Here is a 22,255-nt window from a genome sequence, read left to right on the forward strand (position 1 = left end):
GTCTGTGGCAGAAACAGACTGTTATTTTATTTGTCCAGGAATAGTTTCTTTTTGATTTATACTGAACCCCGACTGTATATGTGGGGCTTCTGATCTGCCAGCCACCCTGCCAAAGCATCATTTTAGGTGTGTATACTTGAAAAAAATCTTTATAAAATGATCCCCAAACTTTAAGCTATACCCAAACTGTTACTGAGGGAACATGCTAATTCCAGTGTTTGATTACTACACTAATAAAAGGTTTTTAAATTTCAAACTCAAATAAAAAAAGAAAAATGAAAAGATAATAGGAGTTTGATTCCTATATTCCAAGTTCTTACTAGAAAAGTAAAAACCTGCATAGAGAAGACTGAAAATAACTTAAACATACCTGAACAAGAACATCAATATAGAAATTATACTGAAAAAAGATCATTAACTTTGCTGTACATAGAAGAATGCTTCTAGACTATGGTGGGGGCAAGAAGCATAACTGATGTAAGAGCACAGAATGATACACCTAGCTGGAAGCATTGGAGTCCCCCCCCCTGCCTGTAGCTCCCCATTAATTCTAGCTTCTCCTCCTTCCTCCTCACTACACTTATGCTTGCAATTCCTGCTGTACCTTGCCTTCCTTGCTGACCTTCCTCCCCACTCACCTCAACTCCCATCCCCACCTCTACTATTACCACTATCTTTTTGGCTCCCTCATTCAGCCCTTGCTACAAATTCCTTTTCCTCTTTCCCCCTCCACTTCTTGATCCTCCTGACTATGATCTTCCCAACCACCACGCCCCAGCCTGCCATGGCTATCCTCATTCCTTCCACGCATATTCTCTCACATCCTACCCTCTGCCAATCTCAAAAAAACTGGCAAACAGTGGACCAAAACAAATAGGCACATTATTCTACAAGGGAACAAAGAGACAAAGGAAATGGGAGACTATTAGATCATTCTGAGAAGAAGACACTCCAAACAGATATCAAAACTAGAAATAGATCCGTTCTCCTCCCTCTACCTCTATGCTTGAGTTCAGTACTAACTACTTTGAACACCTGCACTAATTGTTTTAATCTGGACGTGGGAAGCACTGAACATGCCCTCTGCTGGCTTGTGACAAAATAATGCAGCACACATTAAAAAGTAAGACAATGTGCATTGAAACCATGAGAATCACACATATTATTTTAGCACTCTGTAGTTACTCAGCTTGCTCATATGTGATATATGTATAGGTGATCCTGAGGGTGGAGAATGGGTAAAGCAAGGGCAGGATAGCACAGTTACTTACCGTAACAGGTGTTATCCAGGGACAGCAGGCAGATATTCCCACACATGGGTGACGTCACCGACGGAGCCCCGCAGCGGACAGCCTCGAAAGCATCTTGCTTGAAGATCTCGAGCTTTCGATTGCTGCATCGCGCATGCGCGCGTGCCTTCCCGCCCAAACTAGGGGGCGCATCTCCTGAGAGGATCCTCAGTTCAGATACCAAGCTAAGAAGCCAACCAGGGGAGGTGGGAGGGTTGTGGGAATATCTGCCTGCTGTCCCTGGATAACACCTGTTACGGTAAGTAACTGTGCTTTATCCCAGGACAAGCAGGCAGCATATTCCCACACATGGGTGACCTCCAAGCTAAATCAAAAGGGAGGAGGGAAGTTGGCAATTTAAGAAAAAAGATTCTGTAACACAGATTGGCCAAAATGGCCATCCCTCCTGGATAAAGTATCCAGACAATAATGAGAAGTAAAAGTGTGAACCGAGGACCAAGTGGCAGCTTTACAAATTTCCTCAATAGGAGTTGATCTGAGGAAAGCAACCGAAGCCGCCATAGCCCTGACTTTATGGCCCGTTACTCGACTCTGTAGAGGAAGACCAGCCTGAGCATAACAGAAAGAAATACACGCAGCCAACCAGTTGGAGATAGTACGCTTCGAAACGGGATGACCCAATCTATTTGGATCAAAAGAAATAAAAAGTTGAGGAGAACTTCTGTGAGGTTGAGTACGTTGAAGATAGAAAGCCAACGTACGTTTACAATCCAAAGTATGCAAAGCCGCCTCACCAGGGTGAGAATGTGGCTTAGGAAAAAATACGGGTAGAACAATAGACTGATTGATATGAAAATCAGAAACTACCTTAGGTAAGAATTTGGGATGTGTACGGAGTACCACCTTGTCATGGTGAAAAACAGTAAAAGGTGGATCCGAAACCAAAGCTTGTAACTCACTAACTCGACGAGCTGAAGTGAGAGCAATCAAGAAAACAGTTTTCCAAGTAAGATATCGAAAATGAGCCAAGTCAATAGGTTCAAAAGGAGGTTTCATCAGTTGAGCCAAGACCACATTAAGATCCCATACCACAGGGGGAGGTTTGATCGGTGGATGGAGATTAAAAAGACCTTTCATAAAACGAGAAACTAGAGGATGTGCCGAGAGTGATTTCCCCTCTAAAGGCTGATGAAAAGCAGCAATTGCACTAAGATGAACTCTAATAGATGTGGATTGGAGACCCGACTGGGATAGATGAAGTAAATAATCCAAAACAGAAGCCAAAGAAGAAGAAGTTGGCTGAAGATTATGAGTGGAACACCAAGAAGAAAATCTGGTCCACTTTTGACTATAACATTGACGAGTTGACGGTTTTCTGGAAGCCAGAAAAACATCCTGAACAGACTGAGAAAATTCAGCAGAATCCATCAGGTGGAAAGGAACCATGCTGTCAAATGAAGAGACTGCAGGTTTGGATGAAGTAAGGATCCCTGACTCTGAGTGAGCAGAGAAGGAAAAACTGGCAGAAGAAGAGGTTCCTTGATGCTGAGTTGCAGAAGAAGAGAGAACCAATGTTGTCGGGGCCACCGAGGAGCTATGAGAATCATTGTGGCATGATCCGACTTCAATTTGACAAGAGTTTTGAGAATCAGAGGAAAAGGAGGAAAGGCGTAAAGGAACTGATTCCTCCAGTCTAGTAGAAACGCATCCGCCTCGAGACGAAGAGGGGAGAAGATGCGGGAACAAAACAGAGGAAGTTTGAAGTTGTTGGGTGACGCAAAAAGATCCACCCGAGGAGTCCCCCATCGGTTGAATACTTGACGAAGTGTGGGGGAGTTGATCGTCCATTCGTGAGGTTGAAGCAGACGACTCAATTTGTCTGCAAGGCAATTCTGAATACCCTGAATATAAACGGCTCGAAGAAAGATGTTGTGTGAAATCGCCCAATGCCACAACTTCAGAGCTTCCTGACACAGAGGATGGGAACCCGTTCCCCCCTGTTTGTTGACATAATACATTGCTACTTGATTGTCCGTCCGAACAAGGACTACTTGGTCGTGAAGGATGTGAAGAAAAGCTTTGAGAGCCAGAAATATCGCTCTGAGTTCCAACAGATTGATATGACATCGACGATCTGTGGCCGTCCATAATCCTTGCGTACGGAGACCATCTACGTGGGCTCCCCATGCGTACTCGGACGAATCTGTTGTGAGAACTTTCTGATGAGGAAGATGGTGAAACAGCAAACCTCTGGAAAGATTTGAAGAGAGCATCCACCAGCGGAGAGACTTCTTTAAAGAAGGCGTCACCGTTATATGGCGAGAAGGAGGATCTAGAGCTTGCTGCCATTGGGATGCCAGAGTCCACTGAGGGATGCGAAGATGTAGTCTTGCTAAAGGAGTCACATGTACTGTAGATGCCATGTGACCGAGAAGGACCATCATTTGACGCGCTCTGATAGTTGATAGGGAAGTTACATGATGACAAAGGTTTAAGAGAGTATTCTGTCGATTGAGAGGAAGAAAAGCTCTCATGCGGATGGAATCCAACACCGCCCCAATAAATTGAATCGATTGAGTTGGAACTAAGTGAGATTTTGGGAAGTTGATATGAAACCCCAGACTTTGAAGAAAAGAAATAGTCTGAAGGGTCGCTTGCGTAACCCCTGAACGAGAAGGGGCTTTTATAAGCCAATCGTCGAGGTAAGGAAAAACTTGCAATCCCTGGGCTCGAAGAGCCGCGGCTACCACAACCAGACACTTGGTGAAGACCCGAGGAGAGGTTGCTAGGCCAAATGGAAGAACCTTGTATTGAAGGTGAAGGTTCCCCACCTTGAACCTGAGATATTTGCGAAAATTTGGATGAATAGGAATGTGAGTATAAGCCTCTTTGAGATCCAGTGAGCACATCCAATCCCCTTGATCCATGAGGGAGTACAGGATCGGGAGAGAAAGCATGCAAAATTTTTCTTTGACTAGAAATTTGTTGAGAGCTCGTAGATCCAGAATGGGTCGCAAATCCCCCGTCTTCTTTGGAACCAGGAAATATCTGGAATAAAACCCCTGGTTGCGTTCGGGAGGAGGAATTTCCTCCACTGCTCGAAGGTGAAGAAGAGCTCGAGCCTCCCGAAGAAGAAGAGGGAGTTGCGAGGAACTGGAAAGACACTCTCTTGGAGGGTGATCTGGAGGCACCTGAAGCAGGCGCAGAGAGTATCCCTCTCGGATGATCGTAAGGACCCAAAGGTCCGATGTAATGGTTTCCCAGACAGATGAAAAAAGGGAAAGACGACCTCCGATTGGTAGGGAGGAATTTGGATGCAAAGAGGTTGGAATGCTCATCACTGGACCGTCAAAAAGACGGAGCTGTTTTGGTTGGAGCAGGTGTCTGAGGCTTTTGAGGACGTTGTTGTTGTGGCCGTCTAGGTGGAGGCCTAGAAAAAGCCGGTGTGGACTTCATGGGGTAACGACGAGCTGGAGGTCTGTAAGCTCTAGTCAGAGAAGGTTTTGGTTTCGGACGAATCAAAGAGGCGAAGGAACGCTCATGCTCAGAAAGCCTTTTAGTAGCTGCTTCAATAGAGTCATCAAAGAGCTCAGAACCTTGACACGGCAGGTTTGCTAAACGATCTTGTAAGTTGGGATCCATATCTACAATCCTGAGCCATGCAAGACGTCTCATAGCCACTGCAAATGCCGAGACTCTGGAGGATAGCTCAAAAGCATCATAAGATGCTTGCAACATGAATAGACGTAACTGAGACAGAGATTGAATAATGTTTTTATATTCAGAAAGGCGTTCTTTGGGCCAGTCTGGGCAAAAAGATGACAACTGCTTCAAAAAATGATTAAAATATGAAGTAAAGACATAGTTATAATTCAAAATTCTATTTGTCATCATAGAATTTTGATAAAGTCTGCGCCCAAACTTGTCCATAGTACGCCCTTCGCGTCCTGGTGGAACTGTTGCAGACACCTTAGATGGGTGAGCCTTCTTCAGGGAAGATTCCACCACTAGGGATTGATGAGAAAGTTGGGATTTCTCAAACCCTTTACATGGAACAGTACGATACCTAGACTCCAGCTTCGATGGAATAGCTGTCACAGAATAAGGAGTCTCCATGTTACGTAGAAACGTCTGCTTCAGCACCGGTGTCATGGGTAGACGTAAAGTCTCCTTAGGAGGATGAGAAAGTTCCATATCCGCAAGGTATTCAGGCGTGTATTTTGAATCAGAATGTAAATCAATATTAAGAGCCTGTCCCATGTCGAAGACAAATTTAGCAAAAAAAGCAGACTTCGAGGTCGAGGCTTCCTCAGGAGAAAGAGAACGAGAACGATGTGTCACTGAAAAAGATGGAGAAGCCTCGCGTGAATACTGAGATAGAGGCTCAGATTCAAGATGTAAAGTGATGGAAGATGTTCCACTGCCTGTCAGAGGAGGAGTGGCTGAATGTTTCCGCTTAAGGCTCCGAGTCGGAGAAGTGCGCGGAGTACGAGGTTTAGTAAGAGGAGATTTTTCTCGAGACAAATGCCTCGAAGGTGGTGTCCTCGACCTCGAATGCCTCGACGATATTGAAGAGGCAATGGTAGTATGAGCTTTAGAAGTAATATCAGAATGCTTCGAGCTCTTTGTAGAGGTAAGCTTCGAAGATCGAGACCTGTGCTTCGATCGAGGTAATGCTTGTTTAGCTCCATGTTCAGACGAGGAGTCTGACGAGGAAACCCTGGATCGAGACCTGCGACGAGGAGATCGCCGAGAGGGTGCCGATTTATGCTCAGGCTGGTGTTGCGCAGACAGAGTCGAGACCGGTACCAACTGAGCCACTATTGAGGAAATTTGCGTAGTCAGAATTGACTTCAGCATATCCTCAAACATGGGGACGGAGACCAAAGGACTCGGAGTCACAGGAGGTCTCGTGCGTTCCAAGGAGGGCGACCTCGATCGAGAGTATTCCCTGGACTTGGAAGCACGTTTTGAAGGTCTGGAAGACGGAGTCAAACCTGGGGCCCCAGGCTGAATGGAGGTAGACTCTGTCGGCTTCTTAGAGATGGTACCTGAAAAGGAAGCAGGAGACTTACCCCCCAATCCAGGCTTCGAGGACATCGTCGAGGCCTTCGAGGCCGAGGACCCGGAGGTCTTCGAGGCCGAGGCCTGTCGAGGAGGCGAGGTCGAGGTTTTAGTACTCGAGGTTGGTCCCGGAGTCGAGGATTTAACAGATGCCTCGACCGAGGCCACAGCTTTTTCAGGCTCCATACGAGGAAAAAGCTCCAAAAATCTGTCGCAGCGACGTTTAAAAGCACGAGGTTGAAGAGTGAGGCAGCGAATACAATCTTCGGGGCGATGAGTCGACCCAAGACAGATCATACACCGACTATGTGGATCAGTGATGGAAATAGTTCTACCACACTGATAACACCTTTTAAACCCGGTAACAGGCCGGGACATAGATAGGACAAAGTCCGTGTCGAGAACGGAGAAGAGAGGCCTAGGCCTCAATCTTCTAACCCGACGCTAAAGAAAAACCAAAAGATGTATCTTTTTTTTTTTTTTTTTTTTAAATAAAATATAAGTAGAAATAGAATTACGAACACAGCGACCGAAAACAATAAAGAGTACTCAGCCGCGGTGAAGAGAAGGCACAACGCTACGGGAACCAAGTCGACAAGTCTTCTCGGCTCCGCGGAAAACGTTGAACTGAGGATCCTCTCAGGAGATGCGCCCCCTAGTTTGGGCGGGAAGGCACGCGCGCATGCGCGATGCAGCAATCGAAAGCTCGAGATCTTCAAGCAAGATGCTTTCGAGGCTGTCCGCTGCGGGGCTCCGTCGGTGACGTCACCCATGTGTGGGAATATGCTGCCTGCTTGTCCTGGGATAACAGCACTTATGCTTGTATCTTATAACACACAGGCTCGGATATTAAAGATGCTGCTTTTCTTCAAACTCTACTCAGGAATGATACTCATAACACATATCTTCCACTTCCCAAGTATAAAAAAATTGTGATTTAAAGACTGGGTATATACTTGGAAGTGGAAGATATGTGTATCTTACAACATACATGCATAAACCCACACTTAGGTGTATTTTCCTCTCTGTGAATTTAGAAAATGTTGATTCTGATAATATGAAATGTGGTTCTGTTTTGCAAATGAACCTGAACAAGTCTTCAGTGTGGATTCTAGAACTAACCCCCTCTTTTACTAAGGTGCGCTAACCGATTAGCGTGCGCTAAATGCGTCGATAGACTATAATGGACGCGTTAGCGTTTAGCGCGTGCTAAATCGATTAGCGCACCTTAGTGAAAAAAGGGGGTTAATTATTAACTAAACTGCAATTTAGTTCTAAAAATGCCTGGCTGCAACAATTTCTACTACTTTTTATCAATTAGATCACCAAAACAATTGCCAAGAGCCTTTTTTATACAAAGCAATTTTCTCCCTCCCCTTTGTTGCCCCTTTTAAGTTCAAAAACATATTCAAGATAAAACTTCTAAGTGTTACGTGACCAGATACATTTGTGGCCAATACGGAAAACGGAAAAGGAAAAAGAGCAAGCTCTTCACATTGTTTATCTTTTTGAATTCTGCAAGCCCTCTCGGTTGCCATCAGAAGCACATCATAGCTAATGCACTTGCTTCTCAACGAGAGCCCCTTCACATAATTCCTGATAGTCTATCACTATGACAATCTAACTGCAATTAGAAGCTCTATCATTTTGTTTCTTGAAAACATTATAGATACTGGTAAATGAGTCTCTGATTCACAGACTCACTAAAAAAAAAAACAAACACATGATAGGACAGCACTACCCAAAAAGACTACGTTTCCTTTTCAACATAGATTGTATTTAATTGAAAATATTTTGGAATAAGGAAAAGTCTAGTAACAGATCCCTATGTTAAAATGTATTTTACCTAGCATAATCAATAAATTAGAATTGAGATATGAGAAAGTTTGGTGCTAAAAGTGAACATAAACAAACAGTGAACAGTATATTCCAAACCAAAGCATGTATCTGTTTAGCAGCAAGTACTTTGGGGATAGCATTATAAAGTAGACATGTTTAGACGCGGTCTGCTGCCCAACTAGCATCTATGTGGTACCTATCCTTAACCATGCCCATGTTACGCCCTCGTTACGCCCACGTCTACATACTTAGACGCGACTTTTCCAAAAACTCGCATCTACCCAGCGTCTATATTCTGACAACGCCTACTTGAAGCCTCATTCCGTCTAAGTCCCAATTAACGCTTGTTAAGACCCTTAAATCGCTTGTTAACCACTTAAATCGGATGCCTAAACCACGCCTAAAGTTAGGCGCAGTTTATAGAATCGGGGCCTTAGTGTGTGGGAAACTCCCTTGGTAAAACATGTTAAGTCCAGATTTTAACCCATTTTAGTAAAAAGGCCTCTTAATCTACTCATATATGCTAGCCCAAAAAAATAACATTCCTTCTTTCTGAACCCTCTTGGAAGCTGTCATGCAATTCATGTATCAAAAACAGGCTGCCCAAATAATCATGCTGCCCATTCTAGTGAAAATAGCTGAATAGAGAGCAACTAATGTATCTACAAGGCCATAAGTAAGCTTATTTTGAAGAGAGCTCCTTGATGCAAGCAAGAATGCTCATTTTGTGTCAACACCACAGTGATGTCAACATGTTTTCTGTTTACCACAATAGAGCAAACAAGCTGACATCATCAAGTGCAAAATATAAGCTTTCTAAATCATCAGGAAATCATTTTCAACATACACTAAATTAAAACCTGCAAGTCGCTTGAATGAAAAAACCACAAAACCAATTTCATTCATTGGCTTTCATTTCATTTCATTCATTGGCTTCTTTGCCAAACAACTCTAAGCATGAAACAATTTATAAAAACAAAATTAAACAATAATACAGAGTTAAGAGGGCAGTTTTATATAGGGGTACCTAATAGGAGCCTGTTATATAAAGGAAAATACTTTACTTTATGAAATACTAGAAAGACCAGGTATATATTAGTGCTGCCCGATTTGCCAAGAAAATCAAACTCACCGATTCAGCGACCCCCATCTTGGTGAGACCTGACATATCTCCGAGGCCTCCTAAAACAGCTGTGGCAGTGGTATTCTGGACAGGCTGCTTTGTGGTCGTCCCCGCCAGAGCCTTCCCTCTGCCACATCACTGATGACATCATCGGTGATGCAGCAGAGGGAAGCCCTAGTGGGGCAGGTCGTGGAGGCAGCCCATTCAGAGTGCTGCCACAAAATTAGGAGGCCTTGGAGGTATGTCAGATTTCATGGTGGGAGGATCGGTGGGGTGCTGCTGCACAGGGGGATGGGTGGGAAAGGAGGAAAGCTGCTGCTCAGGAGGATGGAAGGGGAGGAAAGATGTTGCACTTAGGGGGATAAAGGACAGAGGAAGAATTGTTGGGGTAGAGGAGAGGAAGGGAGAGATAAAACAAAGAGGTAAAAAGGTGTGAGAGGGAGAAATCCTTCATATGGTGGAGGGGAAGGGAGACATGCATGGAGAAGAGAGAGGGAGAAATGTTGGACATAGGATGGAGGACAGGGAGAGATGGTGACACTAGTGCTGCCTGATTTGCCAATCATCTCTCCCTTCCTCTTCTCCACCCCAATTCTTCCTCTTTCCTTTCTTTCCCCCCTGTGCAGCATCTTCCTCGCCTCTTACCCATCCCCATCTCACCTCACACCCATCAGTGATGCGGCAGAGGGAAGGCCCCAGTGGGGAGGGCCATGAAACAGCCCGTTCAGAGCGCTGCCACCACTGCTGTTTTGGAGGCTTCGGAGTAGAAGTATGTCAGGCTCATGGTGGGAGGGTCGGTGGGGTTCTGCTGCACAGAGGAAAGGGAGGGAAGGAGGGATAGAAAGATGCTGCAGCAGGAAGGCCCAGCCCAGAAGGCTGCAAAGCAACCTGTTCAGAGCACTGCTGCTGTTTTGGGAGGCATCAGAGCTGCTGCACAAGGAGATGGGTGAGAGGTGAGGAAAGATGCTGAACATGGGGGGTGGGGAGGAAGGAAAGAGGACAAATTGGGGTGGGGAGGAAGGGAGAGATGATTGTTTTACATGAAAAAAAGAAGACATTCCCCAAAAATAAGCCCTAGTGCGTTTTTTGGAGCACAAATTAATATAAGACCCTGTCTTATTTTCGGGGAAACACAGTATCTATACTAACTCCTGTGTTAAAATTTAGCATGTAGTACTATGCTAAGTATAAACTGTAAGGTACTGTCTCTACCCAGATTTCCTGTTCCTTGCTCTGTTCCATGTTTGTCAGTTAATGTGGAAATTAGTATGTGCTAAGCATCAAACCATTGTGTTTAGCTATTGGTATGGGCATGTGTCAACAGTCCACGCTAATTTCCTCATTAATGTTTGACACACTTTAGATAAAGGGGGCCTTTATGTTCTGGTGCCTTTCTTTGAAATCCTTATTTTTAATATCATATAGTTCTTTGAAGAAAAAAACATAAAAATCTTAAAAAAATTTAATGAAAGAGGAAGTTTTTAATTATTATGCTTAGATAATAAAGAAATAGTACTTTATAAACTCACCAATTTTTTGATTATTCGTAACCACAACTTTTGGTATTTGGGGTCCTTTTTGGATGTCAGAACTTCAGCAAAGCAGTCCATGTTTTCTGGAGACATACTATCTTGGTTGTCCCGTCCATAGAGCTGAACCAACAGGGATAAGCACTGAGATGCATTTTCAAATATCTCCAAATCCTCGCTAAGAAGCTAAAATTTAATCAGAGAAAATATTTTTTAAAAAGAGAGAAAACCAATAAGGATAATGCAGGGTAAAAAAAAAGAATAAAATGTATTTTATGTATAAGGTGACTTCTTGGGATCCTGCTTTTTGTTTAATAGACCTATACTTCAGTGGCGTAGCGAGGATAGGGGACTCCCAGGGCGGAAGCACACTTTTGCGACCCTCCATGCTGCGCATGCGCCCCATCTCCTTGCTGCACGCAGGCCCTCCCCCTGCTGCACGCGCCCCCTTCTTCTCAAACCCCCAGAACCCTCTGCAAATATATCACTAGGAGCTCATAAGTATTTAAATAAATTCTCCTAGTAATGCACAAAAAGGAATCCCCCTCATTTCCAGTCGCTAATTACTGGCAGCTCTGGAGCTGCCGGTAACTGTTGTGCATGCGTTGTGCAATACAGGCACAACAGCATAAAAAAAAACAAAAAACGCAGCCCTGCTAGCAGAGGGCCCCAAAACTGGGACCCCCTGACACCAAGCGAAGAAATAAATTCAATATAAGTGCTGATAAACAAGTTAAATCATAAAGAAAAAGTATGTTGTTAGTCCACAATGGCCTCTAGAAAAGAAAGATTAAATAGTTATCCAGCAAAACACGAACTATTAAAATAGTTGCTTGAGAACGGGCAAACGGCACTATGGTTGCCCACAATATGGCACATCATCATGATTTTTCTCAACTTAAATGGTGTGTTTTAGAACAGGTTCCCACATTGCACTTTTACAGTTTTGATGTAGATTTTTGTTTTTGGGAGTTTATTACATCTTTACTCCTCTTTTCTCACTTGGTTTGAATGTTTGTTCAAGATTTATACAGTGTTTTGAGTTAATTAATTCCACAAGATTGGACTATTTGATGTATGGGGCAGTTCTTATTTAGACTTATTGTCGGTGCTTGTCATCTATGAGTTACTGCCCAGGCACAAATTTCACTCTTATAAAGTGAGTTGTGCCCATACTGATGTCCATTACATTGATTTTTTTTTCTTCCAGTATATAGTAAAGTTCAAATGTTTTCACCAAAGGAAAAAAAGGTGTTAGCTAATTACATTTTGGGTATTGTACTTAATCCAGACAGTCTATCAAATCTGATCATGTTATGATCACTGTTATCAAGGGGTCCCAGCACCATTACCTCATGCACCAAATCATGTGCTCCACTAAGGAGCACTCCAGAACATCCACCCTAGTGGACTAAATTGAGCTTTCCCTTTGATCTTTTCATATATAAGCCTCATTAAAGCCACTATGCTGTAAAATATAAGATCTGGTAAACCTAATTCCCCTCTATTATTTTTTAAAGCTAAATTCTCGCTGCTTTATTCCTCCAAATAAAAGATCTGTTAATCAACCTAAACTGTCTCATCTTTCTTATAAACCCAAATCAACAAACCATTTCTACACTGGATCTAGATAAGTCTTCATTATTAACTTCGAAATGTTCTCATTTCAATTTGCCTAGTCTCAAGGACTTAGAATTAATCATTAAATCAGTTAACCTTAAAGGATCCTTTACGGAATCCATTCCACCTATTACTATTAAAAAATATTTTTCTATTTTTGGTCCCTACATACACACCTTAATTAATATTAGTTTACAACAAAGTAATGTTCCTATAGCTTGGAAAAAATCGACCATACGCCCAGTTCTTAAGGATCAAAAAATCGGCCCTGATATAAAAACTAATTACAGGCCAATTGCCAATATCCCATATTTAGCAAAAATAACGGAAAAAATTGTGTATAATCAATTATCAGAATACATTGAAAAAACTAACGTATTACACCCAAATCAAACCGGATTTAGACCAAATCATTCAACAGAACACTCTTTGATTGGTATGACTACAACAATACTTTACCGTTTAGATCACCATTCTTCGGTCGTACTGATTTCACTGGATCTGTCATCTGCCTTTGATACTATCGACCATACTCTTTTAATTCATAGGCTTCAGTCCATCGGTGTGACGGATCAAGTTTTGGGCTGGTTTAAATCTTACTTCCAAAACCGTTCCTCCAATGTTTTCTTTAATAATTCCTCTTCTAACAGCTTCTCAGTACCTTATGGTATACCGCAAGGATCTATACTGTCTCCAATTTTATTTAACATCTTTCTCGCTCCACTTTTGACCTTATGTCAGTCTATTGGATTTTCGGTATTTGCCTACGCCGATGACATACAAATAGTACACCCAATTGATCCCAATAACATACAGGATATAACAGCAATAAACGACAAACTGGATCAAATACATCATTGGCTGGATGTTAATAAATTATCATTAAATATTCATAAAATCAGTGTGATGCTCTTTCCATGGAAGGACTGTAGCACACTGCTCATTCCAATTTCCATTGATGGCACTCCATTGCAGTTGCACCAAAACATTAAGATCCTAGGAATAACATTTGACAATAAATTATCATACCACGATCACATAAGCAATGTGGTTAAATCTACTTTCTTTAGATTGCGACAAATTCGTTCTGTCGCCAAGTTCTTATGCGCAAAATCATTAAATATTCTAATACATTCTCTAGTTATCTCCAAACTAGATTACTGTAATGCCCTATTCAAGGGCTTGTCCCAAAAAGAAATCAGACGTCTGCAAATTATACAGAACGCCTCTATTAAAATAATTAATAAAGCAAAAAAATTTGACGTCACACCCTTACTTAAAGAATCACACTGGCTTCCGGTTGGACACTGCATCTTATATAAAATATGTCTGCTTACTTTTAAATCATTAATATTTCAAACCCCCGCTTTCATTTTTAGAGTTTTAATTCCTTACATTACTTCTAGAACACTGAGATCTCAGGATCAACATTTATTGGCCATTCCCTCATTGAGAGTCATTAATACGAGACGTCTTACTATCTTTTCAGTGACTGCCCCCCAGTCTTGGAATGATCTCCCTCTCTATATAAGAGAAGAAAAGAACTTAGACAAATTCAAGACCAAGCTTAAAAGTTTCCTTTTTAATGATGCTTTTAGTGAATAAATGATTCTACTATCTCTCTTTATTTTATATTTCCTTTTCCTTATGTTCGTCTCCCCTCCTAATGTAGTTATCCTTATATCTTGAATTTGATACAGATTGTAACCTTTAAAGAACTTTCCTATTGTTTCTATATTGTTTGTGTTTGAAATATTGAAATATTTTTTGTCTATGTAATAATTTACCTATGTTTTTATATATTTGTACTATTTTGTACATCGCCTAGAACAGTGATTCCCAACCCTGTCCTGGAGGAACACCAGGCCAATCGGGTTTTCAGGCTAGCCTTAATGAATATGCATGAGAGAGATTTGCATATGATGGAAGTGATAGGCATGCAAATTTGCTTCATGCATATTCATTAGGGCTAGCCTGAAAACGCAATTGGCCTGGTGTTCCTCCAGGACAGGGTTGGGAACCACTGGCCTAGAATATAGATTAGGCGATTAATCAAATTGTATAATAAACTTGGAAACTTGGAATAGTTTATAGAGGATACAGCAGTTGAGGCAACATGATTATTTTAACCAAAGTCACCTAGGTCATAAGTGAAAAGAGCAAATCCTTCCACTGCTTACAAAGAAAATAAATTTTGTCTAAGTGGTCCAAAATATTGCATTTATATATTACCTTTGGGTGAATATGTAAATACCGTATTTTCACGCATATAACGCGCGCGTTATACACAGTTTTTACAAATCGTGCATAACCTTGCGTGTTATACGCGTGAGCGCGTTTTACAAATTTTTTTTTACATAGTTCCCCCCCTCGACATCCGATTCACCCCCCCGCAGGACCGCTCGCACCCCCACCCCGAAGGACCGCTCGCACGCACTCCCACCCGCACCCCCACCCTGAAGGACCGCTCGCACCCTCTGACATCAGAGAAAGGGCGGGACTGCCGGAAGACGAAGCAGCGCAGACACAGGGCTCACAGAAGGGCCGGGACCGCCAAGAGGAAGCAGCAGGACACCGGTAGGAGCTTCTATGTGATGAGGGGAGGGGGTCGGGAGGCTGTGGGGGTGTGAGCGGTCCTTCAGGGTGGGGGTGCGGGTGGGAGTGCGTGCGAGCAGTCCTTCGGGGTGGGGGTGCGGGTGCGTGCGAGCGGTCCTTCGGGGTGGGGGTGCGAGCGATCCTGCGGGGGGGGTAAATCGGACGTCGGGGGGGGCATCAGGCTTTCAGGGTGGGTACAGGACTTCAAGGGGGAGAGGAGAGTCGGGGTGGGGGAAAGGAGAGTCGGGGTGGCCAGAGGAGAGTCGGGGCGGGCGAAAGGAGAGTCGGGTGGCGACGGGAGAGTCGGGGCAGCATGTGTGGTATACGGGTGCGCGCGGTATATAAATTTTTTTTTTACATATATGTCGGTTTCCCGCGCATTTTACACGGGTGCGCGTTATCTTCGTGAAAATACGGTAGATACCAAGGTACCTCTTTGGTTTCTTAACTGGCAAAATAATTGGGATAGCCATGGCTCACTCTTCCTCCAGTCAGTGGCATCAGTTCAGATATCACAATTGACTCTGAGCCCTGAAATTTTCCCAAATTCCTGAACTATAAGCAGGACCATATAAGTGTTGTGGCAAAAAGACTTACATGACTTCCAACTCCTCCCCCCAAATTCTATTCTTCTGAGCTAGTCATGTGTTCTAAATTTTATGGCTAAAGTCTCTATAGCCAACAGAAACAGGAGAGGAAATAGTGGGCAACCCTGTCTAGTATACTTTTGAAGACTGGTTTGGGCCTTTTCTTTTACAATATGGTTCCAATTTATATGTCAAACTATCAATCTATATTGCTGGATGATCCCTGCGGTCAGAAGAATAGAGAGAGTTGAATATGCCTTCAGGATGATCCCTCCATTTAGAAAATGCCCACAATCAAGTTTATTCCCATTTCATGCCTAAAATGTGGAATCAAGTCCCATCATTTGTCAGAGCATTGGAAGGGATGCTGATTTAGAAAAGCTGTAAAGACTTATCTTTTTAGATAAAAAAATGTCTATAAATGTGGACCCTGAATTTCTCACCTTGTTATTTGGTTAGCTTAAATATCTTGAATCTGTAGAAACTAAATTTAATAAATGTAAAAGTATGTCATTTGCATTATCTTACTGTTGATTTACACTGTGTTTGTAGATTTGTAAAGTGTTCTGGGTTCTTTTGGGAGAACAGGATAAAAAACTGAGTAAAAAAAATTAATAAATACACTTTTACCTATCCTCCATTTCATCTCAAAGATACAGACAGCTGTTTCTGCCCATAGAACAAGGTTTTGCTACTCACTGCATCTTTGTTGTGCAAGTTTTTGGTCTTTTTCAGACTCCCACTTTGTCACCTTTATTTGTCACTTCTGTGTGGAAATGAACCAGTGCTGTGCTTCCTATTATTTGTTCACTTGGAGCGGTGCCAACTGGGCCCTTGCTCTTCCCTTGCAAAGGATTACATATGTTGTCAGACTGTGCCACATATATACCAGTGACTGCATGTGGGGAACTTGTGTTTGGGCAAGTGGGGTGGAATGTGCCCTTGTTAGTGCTGCTGAGTCATATGTGCCCTGTGTACATGTGATATCTTCTTTCTATGTCTTTTTCAGCTCCAATACTATCCTGCTTGGAGTATGTTCTAGTGGTATGCCATTGGCCCATCTGACAATAAAACCCTTGTGTGCCAGGATTTTTTCCTGTGATTCAGTTTCAGAAATATCTACATATCCTATCTAGTGCTCTCTTACCAGCTCTGCCCCTTATTTCTCTAGGGACAGATGCTCACCTGTTCAACCTTTTTTTTTTTTTTGCAGGTCCAGGCTTTCCTCATTCACAGGTTAACATATCTCTGGCCAGGCACAGGGAACAATATGTATTCCTGTCCCAAAAACAGCTTGGCTGGGAGTAGGACCATTAGGTAGCCTAGTGATGGCATTGGCAACCATTCCTGTGACGTTAGCTCTTATGTTGTGAACATGCATATGTACACATGCAACAGCACTGATCGTTGGACAGCCTACCATACCTATTCTATAAAGGCCATGCCTTCCAACATCCTCTTTATAGACTACATACATATGTTCTGATGTTGCCATTTAGATGCAGCCCAATTAAAGTGAGCATCCTTTAAAGAATTGTCCTGATTATATGGTTAAAGACCTTGCTTATAATTGGACTGTTGTATTTTATTGATTTAATGGTAGGAAATAAAAACATTTTTTGGTTAAGCTAACCAGATACTCTTCCACCATCTTGTCTATACTTTTTCTAAATAAGGCATATGGTTTAAAAATGTACACCTATAAGAATAATGGGGATTATATTTAAACCATTTACACAGATGACAGTGGTTCCTATGTTAAGTGTTTTTTAAGAATTTGCCAGGCCATGGATCACATAAATTCTGACTTAGTATACTGCTAGAATTTATGCAAATAGATGGAGGAAAGGCTAGAGATATTTTGGAGACAATATTTCTGGTGATTTGGAGAGCAGCAAATTTAGCTGCTCTCTACAGAATGTTTAAGTTTGGCTGCTTTAATAACAGGTATAACTTTATACAGATAAGCTATCCATATAAAGTTAAATGTGTATATTCGGCCTAATGACATTAAAATATAAGCCAGGATAGCTTTGCATATTTCAAACCAGCTGAACATTGTCATCTATGAATATAACAACAGCACAAGATATGGTGGCATGCTTACTGACTGCACTTATTCAGTTATTTTGCTTCAAAAGTGTTTATATTTCTATGGCATGCAGATCAAGCTAAGATAATTATTTTAAGCAGGCACTCTGCAGAAACTATTGATTTTATTGAGAAAAGCAACATGAATACTGGGTTTCTGTCTCTATATTTCAAAAGTGAACTCTAAACTTTTAAATTACAGCATGTAGAAAAAGTACATTGATTCACTCTCTCAACATGGAATCTTTGCATTTAAGTTTTCACAGAGGCATTCATGCTGATGGCAGCAATCTTGAAATCTAGATCAGAGGCTGATGAATAAAATAGTGATGTGTGATCTTTTAAAAATTCCAAGCTCAAATTACAATATATTGAAGCAACAGAGGATAGAAATACCAAGCAGCAAAAGTGCTTTGCTTGCATAAATCAGCTAGATGGTTGAAAAGGTAAGGGCAAAAAGGTTGACTTTAAGAATTCATAAGCAAACTAGAATGAGGAGGACAGGGAAAGATATGTGAAAAGTAAGAATAATGCAAGGAAGGCAACACAGAGAGCAAGGATGCAAATATTTTTTGCACAGTATTCACTGACAAAGAGGCTAGAAAAGAATCAAAGATCAAGGGTCGGCTACAAGTGAAAGATATATGTACCAAGACCAGTGGTCTTCATTAATTTTTAAGTGAGGGCTGTTTTGGGTTCAAAAAGGGCTGAAAGAGAGCCAGCAAATATCTTCCTACTTGGGGCCATGATGCCAATAACACTTCTCAACATTCATTAGAAAGCAGATGTAAATTCTCAAAACTGACATACAGTAGTAAGCTCATAAATGGGCTTACTACAAAAAAACACCTGTCGACTACAATGAATACAAAATGCCGCCATCCGACTCTTGAAGAACCTTCACATACGAGACTCAATCTCCCTGGCGCTGCCCACTGGCAGCCGATCAACAAATTATGTATATTCAAAGGCCTAATAATGACCTACAAACTCTTCCATGACATGGTACGGCCTATATAGCTAACAAATTACTAATCTACGCCCCAAGTCAACCGCTACGCTCGCAAGAAGAAAATGATTATGTATGCCCTTGGGACGCACCCTCCGCCTAGCTAGGCCCCAAGTAGTAAAACAGATCTTATGCTAATTATCCTAAGAATAAACAGGTGATTTTCCCCAAGCCATCTCAATAATGGCCTATGAATTTCTCTTTTAGGAAATTAACTAAACCTTTTTTAAACCCTGCTAAGCTAACTGATTTCACCACATTCTCTGGCAATGAATTCCGTAGTTTAATTACACATTGAGTGAAGAAATATTTTCTCTGGTTTGTTTTAAATCTACTACTTAGTAGCTTCATTTCATGCCTCCTAGTATTTTTGGAAAGAGTGAACAAGTGATTCACTTTTACCCTTTTCACTCCACTCAGTATTTTATAGACCTCTATCACAGCACCCCTGAGCTGTCTCTTCTCCAAGCTTAATAGCCCTAACTGCTTTAGCATTTTTTCATAGAGAAGTCGTCCCATCCATTTTATCATTTTTGTTGCCCTTCCCTGTACCTTTTCTAATTCCGCTGTATCTTTTTTGAGATACAGACTTGCACACAGTATTCAAAGTGTGGCCATGCCATAGAGCGATACAAGGGCATTGTAACATTTTCATCTTTGTTTTCCATTCCTTTCTTGATCATTCCTAACATTCTATTTGCTTTGTTAGCCATAGCTGCACATTGAGCTGTGGGTTTCACAATGACACCTAGATCTTTTTTCTGGGCAGTGACTCCTAATGTGGAACCCTGCATCACATAGCTATAGTTTGGGTTCCTCTCTCACATGCATCACTTTGCACTTTCTCACATTAAACATTATCTGCCATTTTGATGCTCAGTAGTCCAGTCTCACAAGGCCCTCCTATGGGGGGTGACCTAAGGCAGTGTTTCTCAACCTTTTCAAGCCAAGTACCCCTTAAGCCTAACAAATACTAACTGAGTACCCCCGCCCAAGCTCCGCCCCACCCAGCCCAAACTCTGCCCAAGACCTGCCCAAACTCCGCCCCTAATTCCACCCCCATAATAATAGTACTAATTGTAATGCGAACCGCAGGTTGAGAAACACTGACCTAAGGGATCTGGACAATCAAAATCTTAGGTCACTCCCAGTACATCCCAGAATGCATTGGGAGATGTGCCTATGATTCTGGTTGGCTCAGGTGCCGAAGGCCCCTCCTATGGGAGAGGCCTTAAGCGCCTGGGCAAATCAGGATGCACCGGGAAACGGCAGGCCCGCCATTCAGTGGGAGTAAGCATCCCTCTGGCCGGCCTATGAAAAATAGGTACTGGTGGGGTCTGGGTGTGCTTGGGAGGGGTCGGGGGGCATGTCTTCAGAGGGGGGTTCTGGCAGGAGGGACTGGGCATCCCTCCTGCTGGTGATATTCAGGGGGTTGGTGGGTTTCCAAGAGAAGGGACTGGGCAGGGACCGGTGATTATTTGGGAGGGTGGGGTGGTGGCAGGATGGAGTGGGCATCCCTCCTGCTAGGGAATGTCTTGGGGGGGCTGGCAGGAGGAACTGGACACTCCTCCTGCCACAGACATTCGGGAGTGGGGGTTTTTGGGGGTTCTGGCAGGAGGGAGTGGGCATCCCTCCTACCGGCTGACTTCACGGGGGGATGTATTCCCTGCTGCGGCCACTAAACTGATCACTGCAGGGAGATTCCCTTGTGGCGATCAGCTCAGCGGCAATGCGATTCTCTAACTGGTGCTTGTGATATGAACGCTGTTTAGAGAATTGGGATGGTTAGGCGTCTGTCTGTCAGGACAGATGCAATTCTCAAAAGCTGCTTAGGCAGCTGCTGAGACCGGGTGTCCTATACAGAATCTGGCTCTCAGTATCTGTATCATGATCTATGTTCATCTTGGAAGTAATAACAAAATAGGTTTCTGTTATACAATGATTCCAACACAACCCAAAAAAGTCTGTGTCAGCTGAAACTGTCAGAATGCTGTAGCACCAAAGATAGAAGTCTGCAAGAGGTGTGACCGCATCACATCTTTCCTGCAAAATCTACACTGGCTACCAGTACCTCAGAGGGCCAAAATTAAATCTCTGTTTGATTTTCAAGGTCCTCAGACAAATGGGCTAGCCCTTTATACACCTTTGAGATCTCTGAGGTCCTCTCAAAGAGTATCACTATCTGTACCCTCATCAAAATAAATCATACGATTTATACCCATCAGTGAGCCTTGTCAGGAGTAGCCCCTACCCTCTGGAATTTACTCCCACAGGGGCTACATCAAACTCCAGACTATCCTTACTTCAGGAAGCAGGTCAAAGCCTGGCTCTTCAACCAAGCCTTTAATATATACAGTCATTCGGCCAGGACTAGCTTGCCACACACACTAACTAAATCAGTTCCCTATACCTTGTTTAACTGTATAAACAACTTGCCTTGAGTTTAGCCTTCCATCTGTTTATCCCAACGAACTCTGTAGCACCTATCTTGTCCCTATCTAATATCTGCACTTGGTCCCTCGGCTATACGATAAGCTGTATTGTATAAAAGCATTAGTATCATATCTATGTCATTTGAATGTTCTGATTAGGTGTTTCATAAGTATGCAGCTGACATTGTATTGTATCTCTTATTTGAATTTCAGTGCTGTTAATAAGTTTATTTTTGAAAGTTTCATGGCAGTCCTATTATTAAGTTTCAATTTGCTTATTTAGAGTTTACCTCATTCAGTGTATTTATGTTTACATTTAGACTTTTTATACTGTTAACAAAACTGTAAGTTATATGTTGAATTATACGTATCTGTTTTACACCGCCTTGGATGAATCTCTTTATAACGAAAGATTAGGTTACTCATCTCTGCTAATCTTCTTTCTTGTAAATAGCCTCTGGAAGTTCACCATAGTATCTTGCATCCTTTCCAGTTTTAGCTATAGGGCTCAATTAAATTTTGTCTCCTCCCTCTAAGGACACCTTCCCTGGATACTTTCCATGATGCTCAGTTGGTAGCAAAGCCAGGTAGATCTAGCACAAACAGGAAACATAAGCATAGAAAGAGGGATGCGGGGATTCACCGCTACAAGTCAATTCTGCTCATGATAAACAAATACATAATCTATGAATGCCAAAAAAAGGCAAAGTTAGCTGAACAATAAATTTGAACATTTATAAACTGCAAAACTGAGTAACATTTCACTAATTGAAACACAGCCTGAAAATCACCGCCCAGGGACCCTTCTAACCCCTTAACCTTACATAAAAGGACAGAAATCCAGCTTACAGTTACTGGCAGGCGACCTGCGAATCGGACAGAATAGACGAGCAGGCATGAAACTTCCAGAGGCTATTTACAAGAAAGAAGATTAGCAGAGGTCAGTAACCTAATCTTTCGTTATTGTACAATAACCTCTGGAAGCTTCACTATAGGGACATATCAAAGAAGTCCCAACACATTAGGGGGGTCTCGATGCACCCACTGTTAGGACTGAAGCTCCAAAAGCTGCATCATGCTTAGCTGCCATATCAAGTTGGTAAAACTTGGTAAAGG

At 42.4% G+C, this 22,255-nt stretch overlaps 1 protein-coding gene across 4 annotated transcripts in view; it reads right to left on the bottom strand.

The window, feature by feature from the left end:
* ULK4 (unc-51 like kinase 4) overlaps positions 1-22,255 on the bottom strand; it is a 487,365-nt gene that overhangs the window by 79,032 nt on the left and 386,078 nt on the right. For all 4 annotated transcript variants that reach the window (XM_033930453.1, XM_033930452.1, XM_033930451.1 and 1 more), the window contains one exon: positions 10,806-10,991. In XM_033930453.1, the coding sequence (XP_033786344.1) occupies positions 10,806-10,991 (186 nt within the window). The remainder of the gene's footprint in view (positions 1-10,805; positions 10,992-22,255) is intronic.

This window comes from Geotrypetes seraphini, chromosome 2, assembly GCF_902459505.1.
Source record: "Geotrypetes seraphini chromosome 2, aGeoSer1.1, whole genome shotgun sequence".
Lineage (NCBI taxonomy): Eukaryota > Metazoa > Chordata > Amphibia > Gymnophiona > Dermophiidae > Geotrypetes > Geotrypetes seraphini.